Source organism: Scardinius erythrophthalmus (assembly GCF_964197995.2).
Source record: "Scardinius erythrophthalmus genome assembly, chromosome: 15".
Lineage (NCBI taxonomy): Eukaryota > Metazoa > Chordata > Actinopteri > Cypriniformes > Leuciscidae > Scardinius > Scardinius erythrophthalmus.
The window spans coordinates 1,704,229-1,726,532 of NC_138235.1; the positions used below are offsets into that span (position 1 = coordinate 1,704,229).

Sequence of the window (22,304 nt, forward strand, 5' to 3'; positions counted from 1 at the left end):
CTCTAAGTGAATGACCTTTCATGTAGTGTGTAACACAGCTCTAAGTGAATGACCTTTCATGTAGTGTGTAACAGCTCTAAGTGAATGACCTTTCATGTAGTGTGTAACAGCTCTAAGTGAATGACCTTTCATGTAGTGTGTAACAGCTCTAAGTGAATGACCTTTCATGTAGTGTGTAACAGCTCTAAGTGAACGACCTTTCATGTAGTGTGTAACACAGCTCTAAGTGAACGACCTTTCATGTAGTGTGTAACAGCTCTAAGTGAACGACCTTTCATGTAGTGTGTAACACAGCTCTAAGTGAACGACCTTTCATGTAGTGTGTAACACAGCTCTAAGTGAATGACCTTTCATGTAGTGTGTAACACAGCTCTAAGTGAATGACCTTTCATGTAGTGTGTAACAGCTCTAAGTGAATGACCTTTCATGTAGTGTGTAACAGCTCTAAGTGAATGACCTTTCATGTAGTGTGTAACAGCTCTAAGTGAATGACCTTTCATGTAGTGTGTAACAGCTCTAAGTGAATGACCTTTCATGTAGTGTGTAACAGCTCTAAGTGAACGACCTTTCATGTAGTGTGTAACACAGCTCTAAGTGAATGACCTTTCATGTAGTGTGTAACACAGCTCTAAGTGAATGACCTTTCATGTAGTGTGTAACAGCTCTAAGTGAACGACCTTTCATGTAGTGTGTAACACAGCTCTAAGTGAATGACCTTTCATGTAGTGTGTAACAGCTCTAAGTGAACGACCTTTCATGTAGTGTGTAACACAGCTCTAAGTGAATGACCTTTCATGTAGTGTGTAACAGCTCTAAGTGAACGACCTTTCATGTAGTGTGTAACAGCTCTAAGTGAACGACCTTTCATGTAGTGTGTAACACAGCTCTAAGTGAACGACCTTTCATGTAGTGTGTAACAGCTCTAAGTGAATGACCTTTCATGTAGTGTGTAACACAGCTCTAAGTGAATGACCTTTCATGTAGTGTGTAACAGCTCTAAGTGAACGACCTTTCATGTAGTGTGTAACACAGCTCTAAGTGAACGACCTTTCATGTAGTGTGTAACAGCTCTAAGTGAATGACCTTTCATGTAGTGTGTAACAGCTCTAAGTGAATGACCTTTCATGTAGTGTGTAACACAGCTCTAAGTGAACGACCTTTCATGTAGTGTGTAACACAGCTCTAAGTGAACGACCTTTCATGTAGTGTGTAACACAGCTCTAAGTGAATGACCTTTCATGTAGTGTGTAACAGCTCTAAGTGAATGACCTTTCATGTAGTGTGTAACACAGCTCTAAGTGAACGACCTTTCATGTAGTGTGTAACACAGCTCTAAGTGAACGACCTTTCATGTAGTGTGTAACAGCTCTAAGTGAACGACCTTTCATGTAGTGTGTAACACAGCTCTAAGTGAATGACCTTTCATGTAGTGTGTAACAGCTCTAAGTGAACGACCTTTCATGTAGTGTGTAACACAGCTCTAAGTGAATGACCTTTCATGTAGTGTGTAACACAGCTCTAAGTGAATGACCTTTCATGTAGTGTGTAACAGCTCTAAGTGAACGACCTTTCATGTAGTGTGTAACACAGCTCTAAGTGAATGACCTTTCATGTAGTGTGTAACAGCTCTAAGTGAACGACCTTTCATGTAGTGTGTAACACAGCTCTAAGTGAATGACCTTTCATGTAGTGTGTAACACAGCTCTAAGTGAACGACCTTTCATGTAGTGTGTAACACAGCTCTAAGTGAACGACCTTTCATGTAGTGTGTAACACAGCTCTAAGTGAACGACCTTTCATGTAGTGTGTAACAGCTCTAAGTGAACGACCTTTCATGTAGTGTGTAACAGCTCTAAGTGAATGACCTTTCATGTAGTGTGTAACAGCTCTAAGTGAATGACCTTTCATGTAGTGTGTAACAGCTCTAAGTGAACGACCTTTCATGTAGTGTGTAACACAGCTCTAAGTGAACGACCTTTCATGTAGTGTGTAACAGCTCTAAGTGAACGACCTTTCATGTAGTGTGTAACACAGCTCTAAGTGAATGACCTTTCATGTAGTGTGTAACAGCTCTAAGTGAACGACCTTTCATGTAGTGTGTAACACAGCTCTAAGTGAACGACCTTTCATGTAGTGTGTAACACAGCTCTAAGTGAACGACCTTTCATGTAGTGTGTAACAGCTCTAAGTGAACGACCTTTCATGTAGTGTGTAACAGCTCTAAGTGAATGACCTTTCATGTAGTGTGTAACAGCTCTAAGTGAATGACCTTTCATGTAGTGTGTAACAGCTCTAAGTGAATGACCTTTCATGTAGTGTGTAACAGCTCTAAGTGAATGACCTTTCATGTAGTGTGTAACAGCTCTAAGTGAATGACCTTTCATGTAGTGTGTAACACAGCTCTAAGTGAACGACCTTTCATGTAGTGTGTAACACAGCTCTAAGTGAACGACCTTTCATGTAGTGTGTAACACAGCTCTAAGTGAACGACCTTTCATGTAGTGTGTAACACAGCTCTAAGTGAACGACCTTTCATGTAGTGTGTAACAGCTCTAAGTGAATGACCTTTCATGTAGTGTGTAACAGCTCTAAGTGAACGACCTTTCATGTAGTGTGTAACACAGCTCTAAGTGAACGACCTTTCATGTAGTGTGTAACACAGCTCTAAGTGAACGACCTTTCATGTAGTGTGTAACACAGCTCTAAGTGAATGACCTTTCATGTAGTGTGTAACAGCTCTAAGTGAATGACCTTTCATGTAGTGTGTAACACAGCTCTAAGTGAATGACCTTTCATGTAGTGTGTAACACAGCTCTAAGTGAACGACCTTTCATGTAGTGTGTAACAGCTCTAAGTGAACGACCTTTCATGTAGTGTGTAACACAGCTCTAAGTGAATGACCTTTCATGTAGTGTGTAACAGCTCTAAGTGAACGACCTTTCATGTAGTGTGTAACACAGCTCTAAGTGAATGACCTTTCATGTAGTGTGTAACAGCTCTAAGTGAACGACCTTTCATGTAGTGTGTAACAGCTCTAAGTGAACGACCTTTCATGTAGTGTGTAACACAGCTCTAAGTGAATGACCTTTCATGTAGTGTGTAACAGCTCTAAGTGAACGACCTTTCATGTAGTGTGTAACACAGCTCTAAGTGAATGACCTTTCGTGTAGTGTGTAACACAGCTCTAAGTGAATGACCTTTCATGTAGTGTGTAACAGCTCTAAGTGAACGACCTTTCATGTAGTGTGTAACAGCTCTAAGTGAATGACCTTTCATGTAGTGTGTAACAGCTCTAAGTGAATGACCTTTCATGTAGTGTGTAACAGCTCTAAGTGAATGACCTTTCATGTAGTGTGTAACACAGCTCTAAGTGAACGACCTTTCATGTAGTGTGTAACACAGCTCTAAGTGAACGACCTTTCATGTAGTGTGTAACACAGCTCTAAGTGAATGACCTTTCATGTAGTGTGTAACAGCTCTAAGTGAATGACCTTTCATGTAGTGTGTAACACAGCTCTAAGTGAATGACCTTTCATGTAGTGTGTAACACAGCTCTAAGTGAACGACCTTTCATGTAGTGTGTAACAGCTCTAAGTGAACGACCTTTCATGTAGTGTGTAACACAGCTCTAAGTGAATGACCTTTCATGTAGTGTGTAACAGCTCTAAGTGAACGACCTTTCATGTAGTGTGTAACACAGCTCTAAGTGAATGACCTTTCATGTAGTGTAACAGCTCTAAGTGAACGACCTTTCATGTAGTGTGTAACACAGCTCTAAGTGAATGACCTTTCATGTAGTGTGTAACACAGCTCTAAGTGAATGACCTTTCATGTAGTGTGTAACAGCTCTAAGTGAACGACCTTTCATGTAGTGTGTAACACAGCTCTAAGTGAATGACCTTTCATGTAGTGTGTAACAGCTCTAAGTGAACGACCTTTCATGTAGTGTGTAACACAGCTCTAAGTGAATGACCTTTCGTGTAGTGTGTAACACAGCTCTAAGTGAATGACCTTTCGTGTAGTGTGTAACACAGCTCTAAGTGAATGACCTTTCATGTAGTGTGTAACAGCTCTAAGTGAACGACCTTTCATGTAGTGTGTAACAGCTCTAAGTGAACGACCTTTCGTGTAGTGTGTAACACAGCTCTAAGTGAATGACCTTTCATGTAGTGTGTAACAGCTCTAAGTGAACGACCTTTCATGTAGTGTGTAACAGCTCTAAGTGAACGACCTTTCATGTAGTGTGTAACAGCTCTAAGTGAACGACCTTTCATGTAGTGTGTAACACAGCTCTAAGTGAATGACCTTTCATGTAGTGTGTAACAGCTCTAAGTGAACGACCTTTCATGTAGTGTGTAACACAGCTCTAAGTGAATGACCTTTCATGTAGTGTGTAACAGCTCTAAGTGAACGACCTTTCATGTAGTGTGTAACAGCTCTAAGTGAATGACCTTTCATGTAGTGTGTAACAGCTCTAAGTGAATGACCTTTCATGTAGTGTGTAACACAGCTCTAAGTGAATGACCTTTCATGTAGTGTGTAACAGCTCTAAGTGAACGACCTTTCATGTAGTGTGTAACACAGCTCTAAGTGAATGACCTTTCATGTAGTGTGTAACAGCTCTAAGTGAACGACCTTTCATGTAGTGTGTAACACAGCTCTAAGTGAATGACCTTTCGTGTAGTGTGTAACAGCTCTAAGTGAACGACCTTTCATGTAGTGTGTAACAGCTCTAAGTGAACGACCTTTCATGTAGTGTGTAACACAGCTCTAAGTGAACGACCTTTCATGTAGTGTGTAACAGCTCTAAGTGAATGACCTTTCATGTAGTGTGTAACAGCTCTAAGTGAATGACCTTTCATGTAGTGTGTAACACAGCTCTAAGTGAACGACCTTTCATGTAGTGTGTAACACAGCTCTAAGTGAACGACCTTTCATGTAGTGTGTAACACAGCTCTAAGTGAACGACCTTTCATGTAGTGTGTAACACAGCTCTAAGTGAACGACCTTTCATGTAGTGTGTAACAGCTCTAAGTGAATGACCTTTCATGTAGTGTGTAACAGCTCTAAGTGAACGACCTTTCATGTAGTGTGTAACACAGCTCTAAGTGAACGACCTTTCATGTAGTGTGTAACACAGCTCTAAGTGAACGACCTTTCATGTAGTGTGTAACACAGCTCTAAGTGAATGACCTTTCATGTAGTGTGTAACAGCTCTAAGTGAATGACCTTTCATGTAGTGTGTAACACAGCTCTAAGTGAATGACCTTTCATGTAGTGTGTAACACAGCTCTAAGTGAACGACCTTTCATGTAGTGTGTAACAGCTCTAAGTGAACGACCTTTCATGTAGTGTGTAACACAGCTCTAAGTGAATGACCTTTCATGTAGTGTGTAACAGCTCTAAGTGAACGACCTTTCATGTAGTGTGTAACACAGCTCTAAGTGAATGACCTTTCATGTAGTGTGTAACAGCTCTAAGTGAACGACCTTTCATGTAGTGTGTAACAGCTCTAAGTGAACGACCTTTCATGTAGTGTGTAACACAGCTCTAAGTGAATGACCTTTCATGTAGTGTGTAACAGCTCTAAGTGAACGACCTTTCATGTAGTGTGTAACACAGCTCTAAGTGAATGACCTTTCGTGTAGTGTGTAACACAGCTCTAAGTGAATGACCTTTCATGTAGTGTGTAACAGCTCTAAGTGAACGACCTTTCATGTAGTGTGTAACAGCTCTAAGTGAATGACCTTTCATGTAGTGTGTAACAGCTCTAAGTGAATGACCTTTCATGTAGTGTGTAACAGCTCTAAGTGAATGACCTTTCATGTAGTGTGTAACACAGCTCTAAGTGAACGACCTTTCATGTAGTGTGTAACACAGCTCTAAGTGAACGACCTTTCATGTAGTGTGTAACACAGCTCTAAGTGAATGACCTTTCATGTAGTGTGTAACAGCTCTAAGTGAATGACCTTTCATGTAGTGTGTAACACAGCTCTAAGTGAATGACTTTTCATGTAGTGTGTAACACAGCTCTAAGTGAACGACCTTTCATGTAGTGTGTAACAGCTCTAAGTGAACGACCTTTCATGTAGTGTGTAACACAGCTCTAAGTGAATGACCTTTCATGTAGTGTGTAACAGCTCTAAGTGAACGACCTTTCATGTAGTGTGTAACACAGCTCTAAGTGAATGACCTTTCATGTAGTGTAACAGCTCTAAGTGAACGACCTTTCATGTAGTGTGTAACACAGCTCTAAGTGAATGACCTTTCATGTAGTGTGTAACACAGCTCTAAGTGAATGACCTTTCATGTAGTGTGTAACAGCTCTAAGTGAACGACCTTTCATGTAGTGTGTAACACAGCTCTAAGTGAATGACCTTTCATGTAGTGTGTAACAGCTCTAAGTGAACGACCTTTCATGTAGTGTGTAACACAGCTCTAAGTGAATGACCTTTCGTGTAGTGTGTAACACAGCTCTAAGTGAATGACCTTTCGTGTAGTGTGTAACACAGCTCTAAGTGAATGACCTTTCATGTAGTGTGTAACAGCTCTAAGTGAACGACCTTTCATGTAGTGTGTAACAGCTCTAAGTGAACGACCTTTCGTGTAGTGTGTAACACAGCTCTAAGTGAATGACCTTTCATGTAGTGTGTAACACAGCTCTAAGTGAATGACCTTTCATGTAGTGTGTAACAGCTCTAAGTGAATGACCTTTCATGTAGTGTGTAACAGCTCTAAGTGAACGACCTTTCATGTAGTGTGTAACAGCTCTAAGTGAACGACCTTTCATGTAGTGTGTAACAGCTCTAAGTGAACGACCTTTCATGTAGTGTGTAACACAGCTCTAAGTGAATGACCTTTCATGTAGTGTGTAACAGCTCTAAGTGAACGACCTTTCATGTAGTGTGTAACAGCTCTAAGTGAACGACCTTTCATGTAGTGTGTAACAGCTCTAAGTGAACGACCTTTCATGTAGTGTGTAACAGCTCTAAGTGAATGACCTTTCGTGTAGTGTGTAACACAGCTCTAAGTGAACGACCTTTCATGTAGTGTGTAACACAGCTCTAAGTGAATGACCTTTCATGTAGTGTGTAACAGCTCTAAGTGAATGACCTTTCATGTAGTGTGTAACAGCTCTAAGTGAACGACCTTTCATGTAGTGTGTAACAGCTCTAAGTGAACGACCTTTCATGTAGTGTGTAACAGCTCTAAGTGAACGACCTTTCATGTAGTGTGTAACACAGCTCTAAGTGAATGACCTTTCATGTAGTGTGTAACAGCTCTAAGTGAACGACCTTTCATGTAGTGTGTAACAGCTCTAAGTGAACGACCTTTCATGTAGTGTGTAACAGCTCTAAGTGAACGACCTTTCATGTAGTGTGTAACAGCTCTAAGTGAACGACCTTTCATGTAGTGTGTAACACAGCTCTAAGTGAACGACCTTTCATGTAGTGTGTAACACAGCTCTAAGTGAACGACCTTTCATGTAGTGTGTAACACAGCTCTAAGTGAACGACCTTTCATGTAGTGTGTAACAGCTCTAAGTGAATGACCTTTCATGTAGTGTGTAACACAGCTCTAAGTGAATGACCTTTCATGTAGTGTGTAACAGCTCTAAGTGAACGACCTTTCATGTAGTGTGTAACAGCTCTAAGTGAATGACCTTTCATGTAGTGTGTAACAGCTCTAAGTGAATGACCTTTCATGTAGTGTGTAACACAGCTCTAAGTGAATGACCTTTCATGTAGTGTGTAACAGCTCTAAGTGAACGACCTTTCATGTAGTGTGTAACACAGCTCTAAGTGAATGACCTTTCATGTAGTGTGTAACAGCTCTAAGTGAACGACCTTTCATGTAGTGTGTAACACAGCTCTAAGTGAATGACCTTTCGTGTAGTGTGTAACAGCTCTAAGTGAACGACCTTTCATGTAGTGTGTAACAGCTCTAAGTGAACGACCTTTCATGTAGTGTGTAACACAGCTCTAAGTGAATGACCTTTCGTGTAGTGTGTAACAGCTCTAAGTGAATGAAAACATCCTGCAAAGTTTTAAATCTGAAAGTGCACCATATATTAAGTTATTGTCTTTCAAAAGTAAGAGTCAACTCTGAGTCAATGAAATGAATAGTTTTTCAAACGAGTCATAAGCCGCTTCGTTGTGACGTCAAGACGAAACATTAGCATATTGCCCGCCCACTTATTGCGCGCGCAGACACCCGGGAAAACTCGAACCTCAAACCAGCAGCTGATCCTGTGGACACTGAAGAGCATCATGTCCAGGAGACGCTGTGCTCTATAATGTGAAGGTAAAGCCAGTTTTTATTCACTGCCCAAAGACGAGCATGTGGAGAATCAGAGGTTAAAGTTCATCTTTACCACGATACTACAGCAGTAAAATCCTAAACTTTTGCTGTTCCCTTTATTTCACTGACGACTGCTTCTCAAATCTCAGAGCTCAATGCAGGATTCGCAAACCGCTTGCTCTTGAAAGATGGTGTTTTGAGTTGTATATTGTGTAGGTCTCCTGCTAACTGGTTAACTCACGTTATCACTGTCTTACTGAAATACTTCTGCTGATCAGCTGTGGGCCACTATCACCTATAACTGTCTATTAATGCAGATTGTCTGTCGTTCTCACTACTTTGAGGAAAGATTTGTTTTACCAACGTTTATGTTACATCAGTCATTCACATCAGATCATTCACGCTAGAGCTCGGCTAATGTATTGCATACATGCACTGTTATTGATACAGTTTTCACATGTTCACCGTCCGCAATAAATTACAAAAATACTCGTTAAATAAATAAGTAGGCCTATAAGTAAAATAATGGGTTTGTTGATGGACATGCACTTGTTAATGCTGATGGGGAGGAATTACAGTTGCAACATGAGTCCTGCTCGAGTCGTCCCGATGGAGGTTCGGGTTGAATAACTAGTTCTTCCAATGTTTCATCATCGGACTCGCCCTCGCACTGATATGGTGAAATCGCCGTCATTGTTCGTTACTGTGTTTAGTTTACGGTGTAGGAAGCCTCAGGACAGCTGACGTTGTTATGCAATGGCCGTTCTTGTTTTCGACGGGCTGTACACGGTAGACTGGAAGAACTGGAAGAGAGAGCTACTCTCTGAGAGAACAAAGGAAATTAACATTTGAACTCACCATTTGAGACGCAAAGGGGTAAAAAGCTTAATACATTTTATTTCTATTATTCTATTTTCCACAATGTCAAAGCAATGCAGCTTAACCCAAAATACAAGCTCGCAGGCATGCACTTCTGTCCTTACAAACTCCACTGTTCTGCGCTCTAGCTAGAGGATACTCCCGTTGCAGGAACACTTTAGTAGGCCAACTGGCCAAGAAGCATCAAATAACGAGGTTGGGTTCCTTCAACTGTCCATATTAAAAATGTCTAGGCTTTATAAGATAGTTGTAAAAAAGAGTTCTCGGAGTATATAAGCCCCGCCCGCGTGAGGCGCACCGCTTCCCACTCGCGCTGTTCTGTAGTTTATTAAAAGTTTATTCATTCTGAACGTGTCTCGTCTAGTGTGTCCATATTTCGTCAGATTTTATAGTGTTGAACATATTCAAGCGCGAATGAGAACCATTTCGAGGGGGATGCCATGTGCAAAAAAAAAAAAAAACACGAATATTCGAATGTCAAATTCTCAAATCGAATACCAACCCACCGAACGAATATTCGAATAGTCGGGTACAGCCCTATTATTATGACTACATAAGAGTTTTGTGTTACATCCAGTTTTTGGCACTGGAATTATAATTTTGGTTTTATTTGCACAGTTGCACTTTAAATTTCATTAATTGAATGGCGCTGAATAATTAAAAATGCTGCTACAAGTTCTGTTTAAAAATTGTTTTAATAAAAATTAAGCAGCAGTATTGCACAACCGAGTCATGTTGTGGGCTACTTATTTCTTCCTTTAGGAAAGTGGAACATTTATTGCACTGTTTGAGCATGATGCTTTTTAGATGGCTAGGTTAAGCACACAGTGCATCCTCCTGACAAATGTGTTATTAGCTTAATTAAGAAAAAAATATATGGTATTGTATCGGTATCGGTATCGACAGATACTCAATTGTGTGGTATCGGTATCGGACATGAAAAAGTGGTATCGAGCCACCCCTACTCAGAACACATCTCCCCCCTCTCATGCTGAGACCACATGAAAATCACCCACAAATACACACGGTTTGAAGTGGATAATTAGAGTATTATACATGTTTGGTATCATTTGAAATGTCTCAGTGCGACTGGTACAAATGTCTAATTTCAAAATAGGTAAAACAAAAGATAATAAGGTTTTTAAGAGTTTAGAGATATCTGGCACAAAAAGGAAGGTGGTCTGTCTCTATAATGAAATGCAACGAGAAGATCGGGGCCTTTCTGTATTTCAGATTAGCCCGTGAGGCTGAGAGTGAGACTCTTAGCATCATGTATTTCTTAATGTTGGGTTTGCATCTCTTCTCTTAATTCCAGAGCATTTGATGTTTTGTGTCGATTATCTTTGAATTGATTATGAAACTGGCATGATACATTTACCTGACATAATAGTTACATTTGATTATTCTCACTGACTTCGACATTATTTTCATTAAAGAGTTAAAAAGAATAGTCAAACATTCGCTCACATTTAATGATGCACAGATATAATATCTCTCACACACCTGACTGAATGGCTCATTAGGGGACCCAGGCATAAACGTTATTTTCTCCAAAATACAAACATGTACAAACATATGTACATAGTATGGTAGCCCTGTTTGTGCTGAATAGAGTGTAATGACACTTCAGCCATTAATATGTTTATAAGCAGCTGTAAAAATCACATGTCAGGGCAGGACAAGCCTTCTCCATGAGCCCCAATAGTGGAAAAAATGAGAAGAATAAATATATCTTGGTAAACATTTTTTGGTAAATTGTATCCTAATGAGTAGAAGTTCAATTTAAAATCACATGCACTAAATCAATGAACACACACTCGGTCAGTAAGAACCCAAACCGTACCTTGTCTCTTGTGCAAATGTGCTTCTTTCCTCTCACTTCACACACCCGTGCAAACTTGAGGAAGCGCTGATAGTCGAAGTTATTCTGGATCCCCAGGTGGTAGCAATCCCTGTCCGGAACACCACACGTTTTCATTCAGCTGAATTAAGATTAGAAAACGATCATCGTCATTAGCCTGCAGCGATCCTTCTTACCTGGCGAAATAGTCCCACTTATCCACATCGATGCCATTTCTCTTGTTTGCAACTATCTCGTACAGGAATGATTTCTCCATCGGCCTGCCCTTGTACGGCCACTGCAGGGTTAGAAGAAACAAACGCTGTGTGTGAATCTTAAATATACAACCATGTTGAATTTCAGTCCATAAAAACGCAAGCCCTAAAAATACAACACATTAAAATGTAAGCAAGGTTATTGCAATGCATACTTTTCAATTAGTGAAATTCAACAAGATTGTTTTGTTTCAAAAACATTTGGCATAAATGTTCATACAAAAACACTACACTAGTGCTAAAGTCGTGATTTATCTTTGTTTCATGTCTTACATCACATTAACAGGGTATTATATGGTGCAGCAGACACAACACTCAGCCCGAATGACGGCTCACTAACGTACCGAGCGGTCCAACACAGAGTTAGGTCCGGCGATCTGCTCCTTGATGAAAATCAGGTCATCTGGAAGTCTCAGCCCATGATGTGTCATGGCCGCCTCGAGATTGTTGACCTTCACCAGGTGGTCAAACATCTGGACCGAGGCAGTCTCGTGCTGCAGGGCAGAAAACATCTGTCAGTCAGTGATGTAAGATAAACCTGCACAGTGCTAAAGGAGTCCGTGTGGCCACCGTCTGTCATCGGCCTGTTGAGCACATGAACCTTCGCTTGCCTCGCTCTCCAACTAAACCAGCTGAAGGGTCACATCACACTTGTGCCAAACATCAAGAAACAAATAAAGACTCTCTGGAACTGGAGTCTAAAGGGGGTCGCACACCGGACGAGAAGCGCCGCGTCTCGAACACATTATTCTCTATCAGTGTACACACACACACCGGCGGCCCTGCGGCGCCCAGCTACGGCTCAGGACCTTGTACACAATCCTGCCGCGCCATTTACATAGTTTTATATTAAATTTACATTTATTTGTCTCAAATCGTCGTTAATGTATGACTTCACCCTGTGCTGCGATATACATTCAGTTTTACACTCATTAACATAAATCAGCAGCGTGGATGAAAACTGCTGATGTTATCGGATTTTCAGGAGATATTCTCAACTCATTCAGTTAGCGGACGCTCTGAGGTAAAGTGTTCAGACTGCAGACTCAGCATCGATTGTATTTAATTGTACAGTACAATCATAACATATAATCTTAATTCCATAATGTCCTTAAACATAACAATATTGCTGGCCATAAACTGAGAAAGTGCTCGTCCGGTGTGCGATACCTCGAGCTGTCCTAGACGCGCCGCGCTTCTCGTCCGGTGTGCGATACCTCGAGCTGTCCTAGACGCGCCGCGCTTCTCGTCCGGTGTGCGATACCTCGAGCTGTCCTAGACGCGCCGCGCTTCTCGTCCGGTGTGCGATACCTCGAGCTGTCCTAGACGCGCCGCGCTTCTCGTCCAGTGTGCGATACCTAGAGCTGTCCTAGACGCGCCGCGCTTCTCGTCCGGTGTGCGATACCTCGAGCTGTCCTAGACGCACCGCGCTTCTCGTCCGGTGTGCGATACCTCGAGCTGTCCTAGACGCACCGCGCTTCTCGTCCAGTGTGCGATACCTCGAGCTGTCCTAGACGCACCGCGCTTCTCGTCCGGTGTGCGATACCTCGAGCTGTCCTAGACGCGCCGCGCTTCTCGTCCGGTGTGCGATACCTCGAGCTGTCCTAGACGCGCCGCGCTTCTCGTCCGGTGTGCGATACCTCGAGCTGTCCTAGACGCACCGCGCTTCTCGTCCGGTGTGCGATACCTCGAGCTGTCCTAGACGCGCCGCGCTTCTCGTCCGGTGTGCGATACCTCGAGCTGTCCTAGACGCGCCGCGCTTCTCGTCCGGTGTGCGATACCTCGAGCTGTCCTAGACGCGCCGCGCTTCTCGTCCGGTGTGCGATACCTCGAGCTGTCCTAGACGCGCCGCGCTTCTCGTCCGGTGTGCGATACCTCGAGCTGTCCTAGACGCGCCGCGCTTCTCGTCCGGTGTGCGATACCTCGAGCTGTCCTAGACGCGCCGCGCTTCTCGTCCGGTGTGCGATACCTCGAGCTGTCCTAGACGCGCCGCGCTTCTCGTCCGGTGTGCGATACCTCGAGCTGTCCTAGACGCGCCGCGCTTCTCGTCCGGTGTGCGATACCTCGAGCTGTCCTAGACGCGCCGCGCTTCTCGTCCGGTGTGCGATACCTCGAGCTGTCCTAGACGCGCCGCGCTTCTCGTCCGGTGTGCGATACCTCGAGCTGTCCTAGACGCGCCGCGCTTCTCGTCCGGTGTGCGATACCTCGAGCTGTCCTAGACGCGCCGCGCTTCTCGTCCGGTGTGCGATACCTCGAGCTGTCCTAGACGCGCCGCGCTTCTCGTCCGGTGTGCGATACCTCGAGCTGTCCTAGACGCGCCGCGCTTCTCGTCCGGTGTGCGATACCTCGAGCTGTCCTAGACGCGCCGCGCTTCTCGTCCGGTGTGCGATACCTCGAGCTGTCCTAGACGCGCCGCGCTTCTCGTCCGGTGTGCGATACCTCGAGCTGTCCTAGACGCGCCGCGCTTCTCGTCCGGTGTGCGATACCTCGAGCTGTCCTAGACGCGCCGCGCTTCTCGTCCGGTGTGCGATACCTCGAGTTGTCCTAGACGCGCCATGCTTCTCGTCCAGTGTGCGATACCTCGAGCTGTCCTAGACGCGCCGCGCTTCTCGTCCGGTGTGCGATACCTCGAGCTGTCCTAGACGCGCCGCGCTTCTCGTCCGGTGTGCGATACCTCGAGCTGTCCTAGACGCGCCGCGCTTCTCGTCCGGTGTGCGATACCTCGAGCTGTCCTAGACGCGCCGCGCTTCTCGTCCGGTGTGCGATACCTCGAGCTGTCCTAGACGCGCCGCGCTTCTCGTCCGGTGTGCGATACCTCGAGCTGTCCTAGACGCGCCGCGCTTCTCGTCCAGTGTGCGATACCTCGAGCTGTCCTAGACGCGCCGCGCTTCTCGTCCGGTGTGCGATACCTCGAGCTGTCCTAGACGCGCCGCGCTTCTCGTCCGGTGTGCGATACCTCGAGCTGTCCTAGACGCGCCGCGCTTCTCGTCCGGTGTGCGATACCTCGAGCTGTCCTAGACGCGCCGCGCTTCTCGTCCGGTGTGCGATACCTCGAGCTGTCCTAGACGCGCCGCGCTTCTCGTCCGGTGTGCGATACCTCGAGCTGTCCTAGACGCGCCGCGCTTCTCGTCCAGTGTGCGATACCTCGAGCTGTCCTAGACGCGCCGCGCTTCTCGTCCGGTGTGCGATACCTCGAGCTGTCCTAGACGCGCCGCGCTTCTCGTCCGGTGTGCGATACCTCGAGTTGTCCTAGACGCGCCATGCTTCTCGTCCAGTGTGCGATACCTCGAGCTGTCCTAGACGCGCCGCGCTTCTCGTCCGGTGTGCGATACCTCGAGCTGTCCTAGACGCGCCGCGCTTCTCGTCCGGTGTGCGATACCTCGAGCTGTCCTAGACGCGCCGCGCTTCTCGTCCGGTGTGCGATACCTCGAGCTGTCCTAGACGCGCCGCGCTTCTCGTCCGGTGTGCGATACCTCGAGCTGTCCTAGACGCGCCGCGCTTCTCGTCCGGTGTGCGATACCTCGAGCTGTCCTAGACGCGCCGCGCTTCTCGTCCGGTGTGCGATACCTCGAGCTGTCCTAGACGCGCCGCGCTTCTCGTCCGGTGTGCGATACCTCGAGCTGTCCTAGACGCGCCGCGCTTCTCGTCCGGTGTGCGATACCTCGAGCTGTCCTAGACGCGCCGCGCTTCTCGTCCGGTGTGCGATACCTCGAGCTGTCCTAGACGCGCCGCGCTTCTCGTCCGGTGTGCGATACCCTTAAGGGTACAACTTTGTCTGAGACTTATTTTTTTAGAGTTTCTATTTTTAATCATTTTATGAAAAGTTAGTTTCATAACATTAGGCACAAATCTAATACTGAAACAAGCCTAGAGCTCTTAGAAAACAGGCCGTTCACACACATGGCCTTACAGTGGCGTTCACTCACCTTCCACTTCTTACCAGGTCGAACTTTAGGGATGAACATGCCATCAAACAAATGAGAAAATGGGCCATGACCTGGACAACAGACAAAAAGGTGATTATAAAGAATGACGACGCAAAACCATTAGTGTGTGCTCTTAGATTGGCATATATGACTTGGGGAAACCCGATCTGCTCATCTGATCTCCAGTCACTGCCATTGTTCCTGGTTTAAGGTCAAATTCTGTACATTACAAAAAGGATGCGAAAACTCTTTCTGAAAAGAAGGCCGGTCTGTGCCGGATTATTAAAAAGTCTCCTTTAAACCAATAATTTCATCATCTGATTATAACGAACATGAGTTGCACTCCTGGGATTGTATGGAAGTGTGGGAAGAAGGGAGGAAAAGCTCCTGAAGAACTCCAGCTCTCTCACGCTTGTGTCTGAACATGTGCGTCACTCACCCAGGTCATGGCACAGCCCAGCGATCTGCACACACAGCATGTCTTGCTTCGTTATGAAGAGCTCTGGCTGTCTTTCATGGAGAGCCTTGACTAGACATCCCGCCAGATATCCCACCCTGCATCACACAAACACAATATGCTTGCACCAACTCTGAAAGAACCGCCCATGTGGTCCATGATCCACTGAGTCGCTGATGGAGTGCAGAGCACGAACACACTCACCCGACTGAGTGCTCGAAGCGGTTGTGGGACGCCCCGGGGAAGACCAGGTACGTTCCTCCCAGCTGCTTGATGTGGCGAAGCCTCTGAAACTGAGGCGTGTCTATGAACTGGACCAGCAGGGGGTGCAGCTCGATGTGGCCGTGGATGGGGTCGTTGAACACCTGGGGAACACACATCACCTTTGGAGAGGTCTGGCTCGAGCATTTGAATAACCAGCAAATGTTTCTGAAAGCTTTGGCATACCTTCATGGGTTCGTTTGAGATCTGCCAGAGCTTCTGAAGGCAGTGGAGGATTTGCAGGCGTGATCCCAGAGGGCTAAACGAGGCAAGACATGATTATTGGCATTAAAGCTCAACCGCACCCCATTTGAATTATGCAAAACATGCACTGGAAATCAACAGCTCATTTCAAACCGGGCCAGACTGTGGCATTACGCTGTGTTTACATGATTTTGGTTTCTTGTTTTTGTTAATGAAGAAGCTTTACAAAATAACTCAAGCAACACTTACGAAATACCCATCTTCTCCAGAAGCCCCTCGGTGAGGTACGGCAGTCCTGGCCCCGTTATGCCATTGTCTGTAAAACAGATTAAATAAATCAAACCTGTTTGCTCTGCTAATACGGAGCGCTGTGAGGCTCTGGCTGGCGTTCTCAGGCACAACAGCTAGAGCGGCTTACGTCAGAGATCCTACCGGCGGTGCGAATGCAACCAGGACAGCGTTCCTGCGGGAACATGGGTTCCCAGTTCCTATAGCTAAGGGTGTTTCCACGCTGGGCTCGTTCGCTGCGTCCGAGTCCGGGCGCGACTGTTCCCGGTCCCCCGAGCGCTGGTCTGCTTTCACACTCAACTTGATTCTATCGAACATCTGACGTCATCACAAACGTGCACAGCGCGTGATGGAAAACAGAACGCGGGTCAATATGTTGTGTTTATTAGTTTTGTTTTATATATAATATTTACGATTTTTTTGGTAATATATCTTCATTGCCTAGAGATATAATTAGGCTATACAAAATTCAAAAAGTAGTCAAAACACAAAACCTCTAACAGAACATAAGTTGTTTATTTTTTACAACATTATGTGCTTATCTTTTTAATTAATGTAATGTCAATCTTCATCTTTCTAACAGGAGATACAATACAACGATCTCCAAGATACAGTAAATCTTCACATGTAACGGACTGTCACCTTAAAAACAGTCCTTTGTGCGGTGGAACAAGCAATGCTATATAGAAATCTATAGTTAGCATCTTTGATTAGTTCATTAACTAATTGTTAACAACCAATTTAATGTAAAGAGCTGGATACTAATTACTAATTAAATAATGGCAACTATTGATTAGAGTTGCCATAGACTAAAGATTTTTCTAGTCGACTAGTGGTCATTTCATTTAAGCAATTAGTCGACTAATAGGCTAATCGCACGTTTATATTAGCCTAATTTCTGCTTAAATACTGGGTGCCTGGAGGAATATAGCCTATTCCTCGCTCAAGCGCACGCATAAATCGTGCCACAAAGCACCAGCAAGAGCAGGCTAATGATAATAAATGTGTAACGAGGCATTTTAATCTCCATCTCCGCTGTAAAGCGGCTGCGCCTTTAGAGAGAAATGCAGCTTTCATACGGATTACATAATCAGTCAGTAATAGCTTTGGATTCAAATTGTTTTGTATAAAAGTGGACATTTCAAGCTTTATAAAGGTATATTTCTCATGTCTGAGGCTAGTACACTGTTTCAGTTCACGCCACGGAGATCATGAAAGCGAGCCGTTTGCTTTCTTTTCTTTTACAAAAGCACAACGTTTTCTTGTAATTGTGAGTTTACACAAATAAAAGTAGTTGCGACTGATGTATTATTAATTTCAGTATGACCAGAAATGGAGTATTTAAAGTTGTTTCCACTGTTGATAGGAAAATGCGAGTGATCGCGCCGGCGCCTCCATGTCATGCAGTGCGCGCTCCACACTCCGCACAAACACTACGATATGCGCCTAATAATAGCGAACATTTACCTAGATTAGCGTTAGCACGAGCGGTCATGCCAGACGGATAATCCTCTTCATGTTCAACAAATCAAATCATGCACTTTCAACCGACCGCGAGTCAGCGCTGGTCCAGTTTGAGGTGCGCATAAGGTGGCTTTCTGCTGCTTGCAAACGGACTCTTTTGAGGAGACCGTGGATTTCTCTTCATTTGTTGTCCTGATTCCACACGCTATGAGCGAATACACTGCAGACTCACTCTCGCTCGTATCCAAGGCCAATCTTCAACACCATCACCCCTTACATGTGTTTTATTTAACTAAACACATCATAATCAGCTCAAACACATGCGCAGTTCACTTCACTTTCTGAACAAGTGCGCACCCGAGTCCGTGTTGCTTTCACATTCACACGAGCCACGGCACGGGTCGAGTCTAACTGCGCCAGTTATCACAAAAAGAGTAAAACAAGCCCCTTAAAAACGCAGTATAATCAGCAGACAGGACAACCCTGCCCCGGGAACAGCCGGCAGTGGAGGAGGACACCGAGCCTCTGGAGACTGCAGGGCTCAGGGTTCACAGCCAGGTCACGGCGTACACGTCACCGCTGGACGAGAGATGCTGCAAGTCATCTGAGGCACTCACACAAGAGCCCGTCCTTCACAGGCGAAGTTCATCGTTCTCTCAGGCTGACCTGTGACCTCATAGTGAAGCTTGTGAAGTTATCACCTCATCGCTGAGAAATATAATGTAGCTTACAGTAGTGAAGCTGTATCATTTATGAGTCACAGGCTCTTGAATGTTTCTGTGTTTGCAATTTCTTTTCTTTACAAAGATAAATATAAAGTTCCCAGCTCAGTAAAAGCAGTGAGCGAGCGCACACAGGCACGTCTGCCTCGTACAACAATACAATAAACGTGTCGTCCTCGCCTTGTGGTGCTTGAACTCAAAGGGGAATCGAAATGCGTTTAGGCCGGGGTCGGATGTCCAGATGTCGGATATGGATCTGATTTAAAACCACATGCGAAAACATCGGATCTCGAGCGGATTTTTGAGATTACACGTGCAAGAAATCCCGATCTGTGTCAGACTTGAGTAAAAGATGGGATTTGTTGTGCCAGTGTAAACGCAGCCTTTGAAGGATGATCAAATACTGTCATCCATGGCTGTTGTCAGACTCCTTGTGCATTCAACAGTCTCACTGGATTATTACAATTAAAGGTTGTATCAGCGATTTCAGGCCCAAACATAAATGATCACATTCATCTAATCTTTCCTAACGATCCGCTAGCTGCCGCCCCATAAGCAGGCCGTCAAACGCCGCGTCTCTGTCGGCAGCCGAGGCTCTGAGGTCTGCACACAAACACAGCTGCTTTCACCAACACTCAAGACCAAAATAAATAGTGTTCCAACCAATCACAGACAGGGGGGTGTTGTGAGGTTTTGCGCTCGTGCACGGCTGCCTATGACGGCTATACTGAGACCGGTTAATAACTCTCTGCATAAACGTAAAGTCACTGATTCTAAGCTCAACTTTAGGCTTTTCTGTGTCGATTTAAAGTTATTCACGACTCTCTGTTCATCATTTAACAAGAAAGCCGCTAAAACTGCTGTTCATTAAAAAGATAGGCCTATGGTTTCATTATAAGAGTTACCTCCTGATTTTCTGAATGTGAATTTTTTTTACGTATTTATTTTTTGAAGTTTCATGTTTTTTCTAAAAAAATTAAATAAAAATAAAAATAAAGTTTGATTTCTATCGCTTTAGATGTTTTGTGAATGACTCTCTAGTTGGTAGATTATCTGTTTACTGCATCTTGTTTGCACACTTGCTTGAAAATGTACCGTAACTTTATTGTCTTACTCTAAAACAAATTTACTTCAAGAGAGAAGTGACAACGAAACCAGTCCAACTGAAATACCTGAGGCCCGTATACAGCGACTGGGTCTCCCGCTAGTAACTGCTGTCATATCACTAAAGTCTAGTCTGATCTTGACGAGGGTGCGGTAAAGTATGTTTTACGTTGGGACATTCGTTAGACATTCGCCAAGCAAATTAAGGGACCGTCTCAAAAGTGCACACACACACACACACACACACACACACACAAATAAGCATTCCAAGATGCGAAACCACGGAAAACATGAATGCAAAGCATACTAATAAAATGTAAAGATGTGGAAAACCTAATTTTAGTCAAATACACAGTTTTAAGCTGTGAATGGGATATTCACTATGAATGGCTATGGTTATTACACTGTACTCCAAAATTTCATTTTACCTGATTGAAACAGGTGATGTCACACTCACACCACCTGTAATTTATTCACAACTTGGATTTTTATTTGGATTATTACAATTAATGACAACAGGAATGTTAGGAAATGTAAACTGATATTTCCTACGGACACTACAGCAAAAGATATAAATAACTGGATTAAAGCCAGTAACATGCTCAAGACTTTTACACAGTCCTGTATATATATATTTTTCAGACGTTTTGCTTTTAAAATTATATTTAGGCACAATGAAAACACTATAATACAATATCAGATCATCAAGAAATAAATTTGTCAAAGTTTGGCAGATTTTGTACTGAAGTAAGTAGAAAAGGTCACAGTGTTGAGAAAAACTAAACCTTTTCTCCTGATTGCGACTGAATTAGACAGTAAAGATCACTCGTTTATAATCCTCGTCTTCAGTTTGATAGAGGAGGTTTGTGCATGTTTCTGTTGCTAATGAAAGTTAATTTTATCTGCATTTCAACACTGTTCGGTGTGCACTTCTGAGAAATAAACATGTAGGCCTCATATAGCTGCATTTATGAATAGTTATGATCAGGTGCTGTTAGTCTGGATAAACATGACACCGCCCAGCAGTGCAAAGGTGACTTATACTGATATTGATTCACTTTTATAGGATAGGTAACACTAACAGCCTACAGGATTCTGACAGATTTATTGTTGGACTAGAAGAACCCTTATTAGGAAAATCAGCTGTCATCACCAAAAGTGGAAATTAAAATATGCTTCTCTTTCTACTATTAACATATGGACAGGCATTAATAAGTTTCTGTCATCTAACAAGTTGAAAGAACTTCACTATGACATACTTCATAAAGTCTTTCCCTGTAACTCTCTTCTTTCTAAACTGAAGCTGGACAACTCTAATCTTGAAACAACACCACACTTGATAGTTGATTGTGATTATGCAAAGGAGTTCTGGAAAGAAGTTGGTGGCTTATTTTCTCTGCTTACAACGAACTCTTTATTTTTGATATAATGAATGTCCTGTTTTTGATCTGGGAAGCAGAAGCTGATTAATACTGAGACCGCCTTTCTCTAAAACAAATAACGTTACTGCAAGAGAGAAATGACAACGAAGCCAGTCTAACTGAAATAGCAGAAGCACATTTACAGCGACTGGATCTGATGTTAATCTGCTGTCATAGCACTGAAGTCTGATCTTGATGAGTTGAGGAGTGTTACCTCTGAACGCCTGCTCCCATTGCTCGAGTCCTTCTCTCCGCAGAAACACCGCCGTTTCATCCGCGTCCCAGTGCCAAAACTCTCTGTTACACACCTGCTTCACATCGACAACACACTCTTCCTCTTCTCTGGGCCGTTTAGTCCGCTTATCCATCATTAAACCGTTCATTTAAAACCCAACACACTTCCGCTGAGGTCCAGCCGGCGCTCGCGCGTGTCAGAACTGGCTGACTCTGAGTTTGTCCTTTCGCGCCTCCTACAGTGCTGGAGTGCGCGTGACCCGCAGCGCCTCCTACAGTGCTGGAGTGCGCGTGACCCGCAGCGCCTCCTACAGTGCTGGAGTGCGCGTGACCCGCAGCGCCTCCAATAGGAGGATCTTTGTTGACATCTTTGTACGCATGCGCGAGTGGTTGTGTGGCAACAAATCAAACAGTATTGCGGGCTGTAAAGACGCGACGAGCACTTTCAAGAGAGTTAGCGGGCAAAATCCACAATATATAAGCACTTTAACATCTGAAGACCGGAGGAGGTTTGGAGAGAAGCTCAAAATTTGTATTGGTGACAAAATCGAAGTTATTCAAAGCCCATATGAGATCTCCGCTGACTGTGCGTGCAGCTCCCCAAACAAACAGACGAGGCATTTATACTTGACGCAACTGTTTTGTTTTAGACTGAACACCAGACCATACAACTGATTTAGACGCGCAAACTGGGTGATGATGAGATGTACTAATATCCGTCTGCTCGGGCAGATTCGGCTCAAAGTCGTGCATCTGCGGATGCGGAGGCGCGCGCGCTGTTAAGCCGAATCTGCCCGAGCAGACGGATATTCGTTTTTTTATTACCTTCGCGCTCATGCGGACGCGTCGAGTATAAACAAGGTTTTACAGCTCAGCCACTTGTTTTTTTCATATTTTTTTTGCAAGTGGAAGATCTTGGTTTACATTT

General features: G+C 44.2%; 1 protein-coding gene across 1 annotated transcript in view; it reads right to left on the reverse strand.

The window, feature by feature from the left end:
- samhd1 (SAM domain and HD domain 1) overlaps positions 1-21,591 on the reverse strand; it is a 36,016-nt gene extending 14,425 nt beyond the window's left edge. Inside the window, exons 1-9 of the mRNA XM_081386152.1 lie at positions 21,357-21,591; positions 16,393-16,459; positions 16,126-16,198; positions 15,883-16,043; positions 15,661-15,776; positions 15,222-15,292; positions 11,640-11,789; positions 11,218-11,318; positions 11,024-11,132 (exon numbers count right to left, since the gene is read on the reverse strand). Of these exons, the coding sequence (XP_081242278.1) occupies positions 11,024-11,132; positions 11,218-11,318; positions 11,640-11,789; positions 15,222-15,292; positions 15,661-15,776; positions 15,883-16,043; positions 16,126-16,198; positions 16,393-16,459; positions 21,357-21,525 (1,017 nt within the window). The 5' untranslated portion in view covers positions 21,526-21,591. The remainder of the gene's footprint in view (positions 1-11,023; positions 11,133-11,217; positions 11,319-11,639; positions 11,790-15,221; positions 15,293-15,660; positions 15,777-15,882; positions 16,044-16,125; positions 16,199-16,392; positions 16,460-21,356) is intronic.
- Positions 21,592-22,304: the final 713 nt, after the last annotated feature.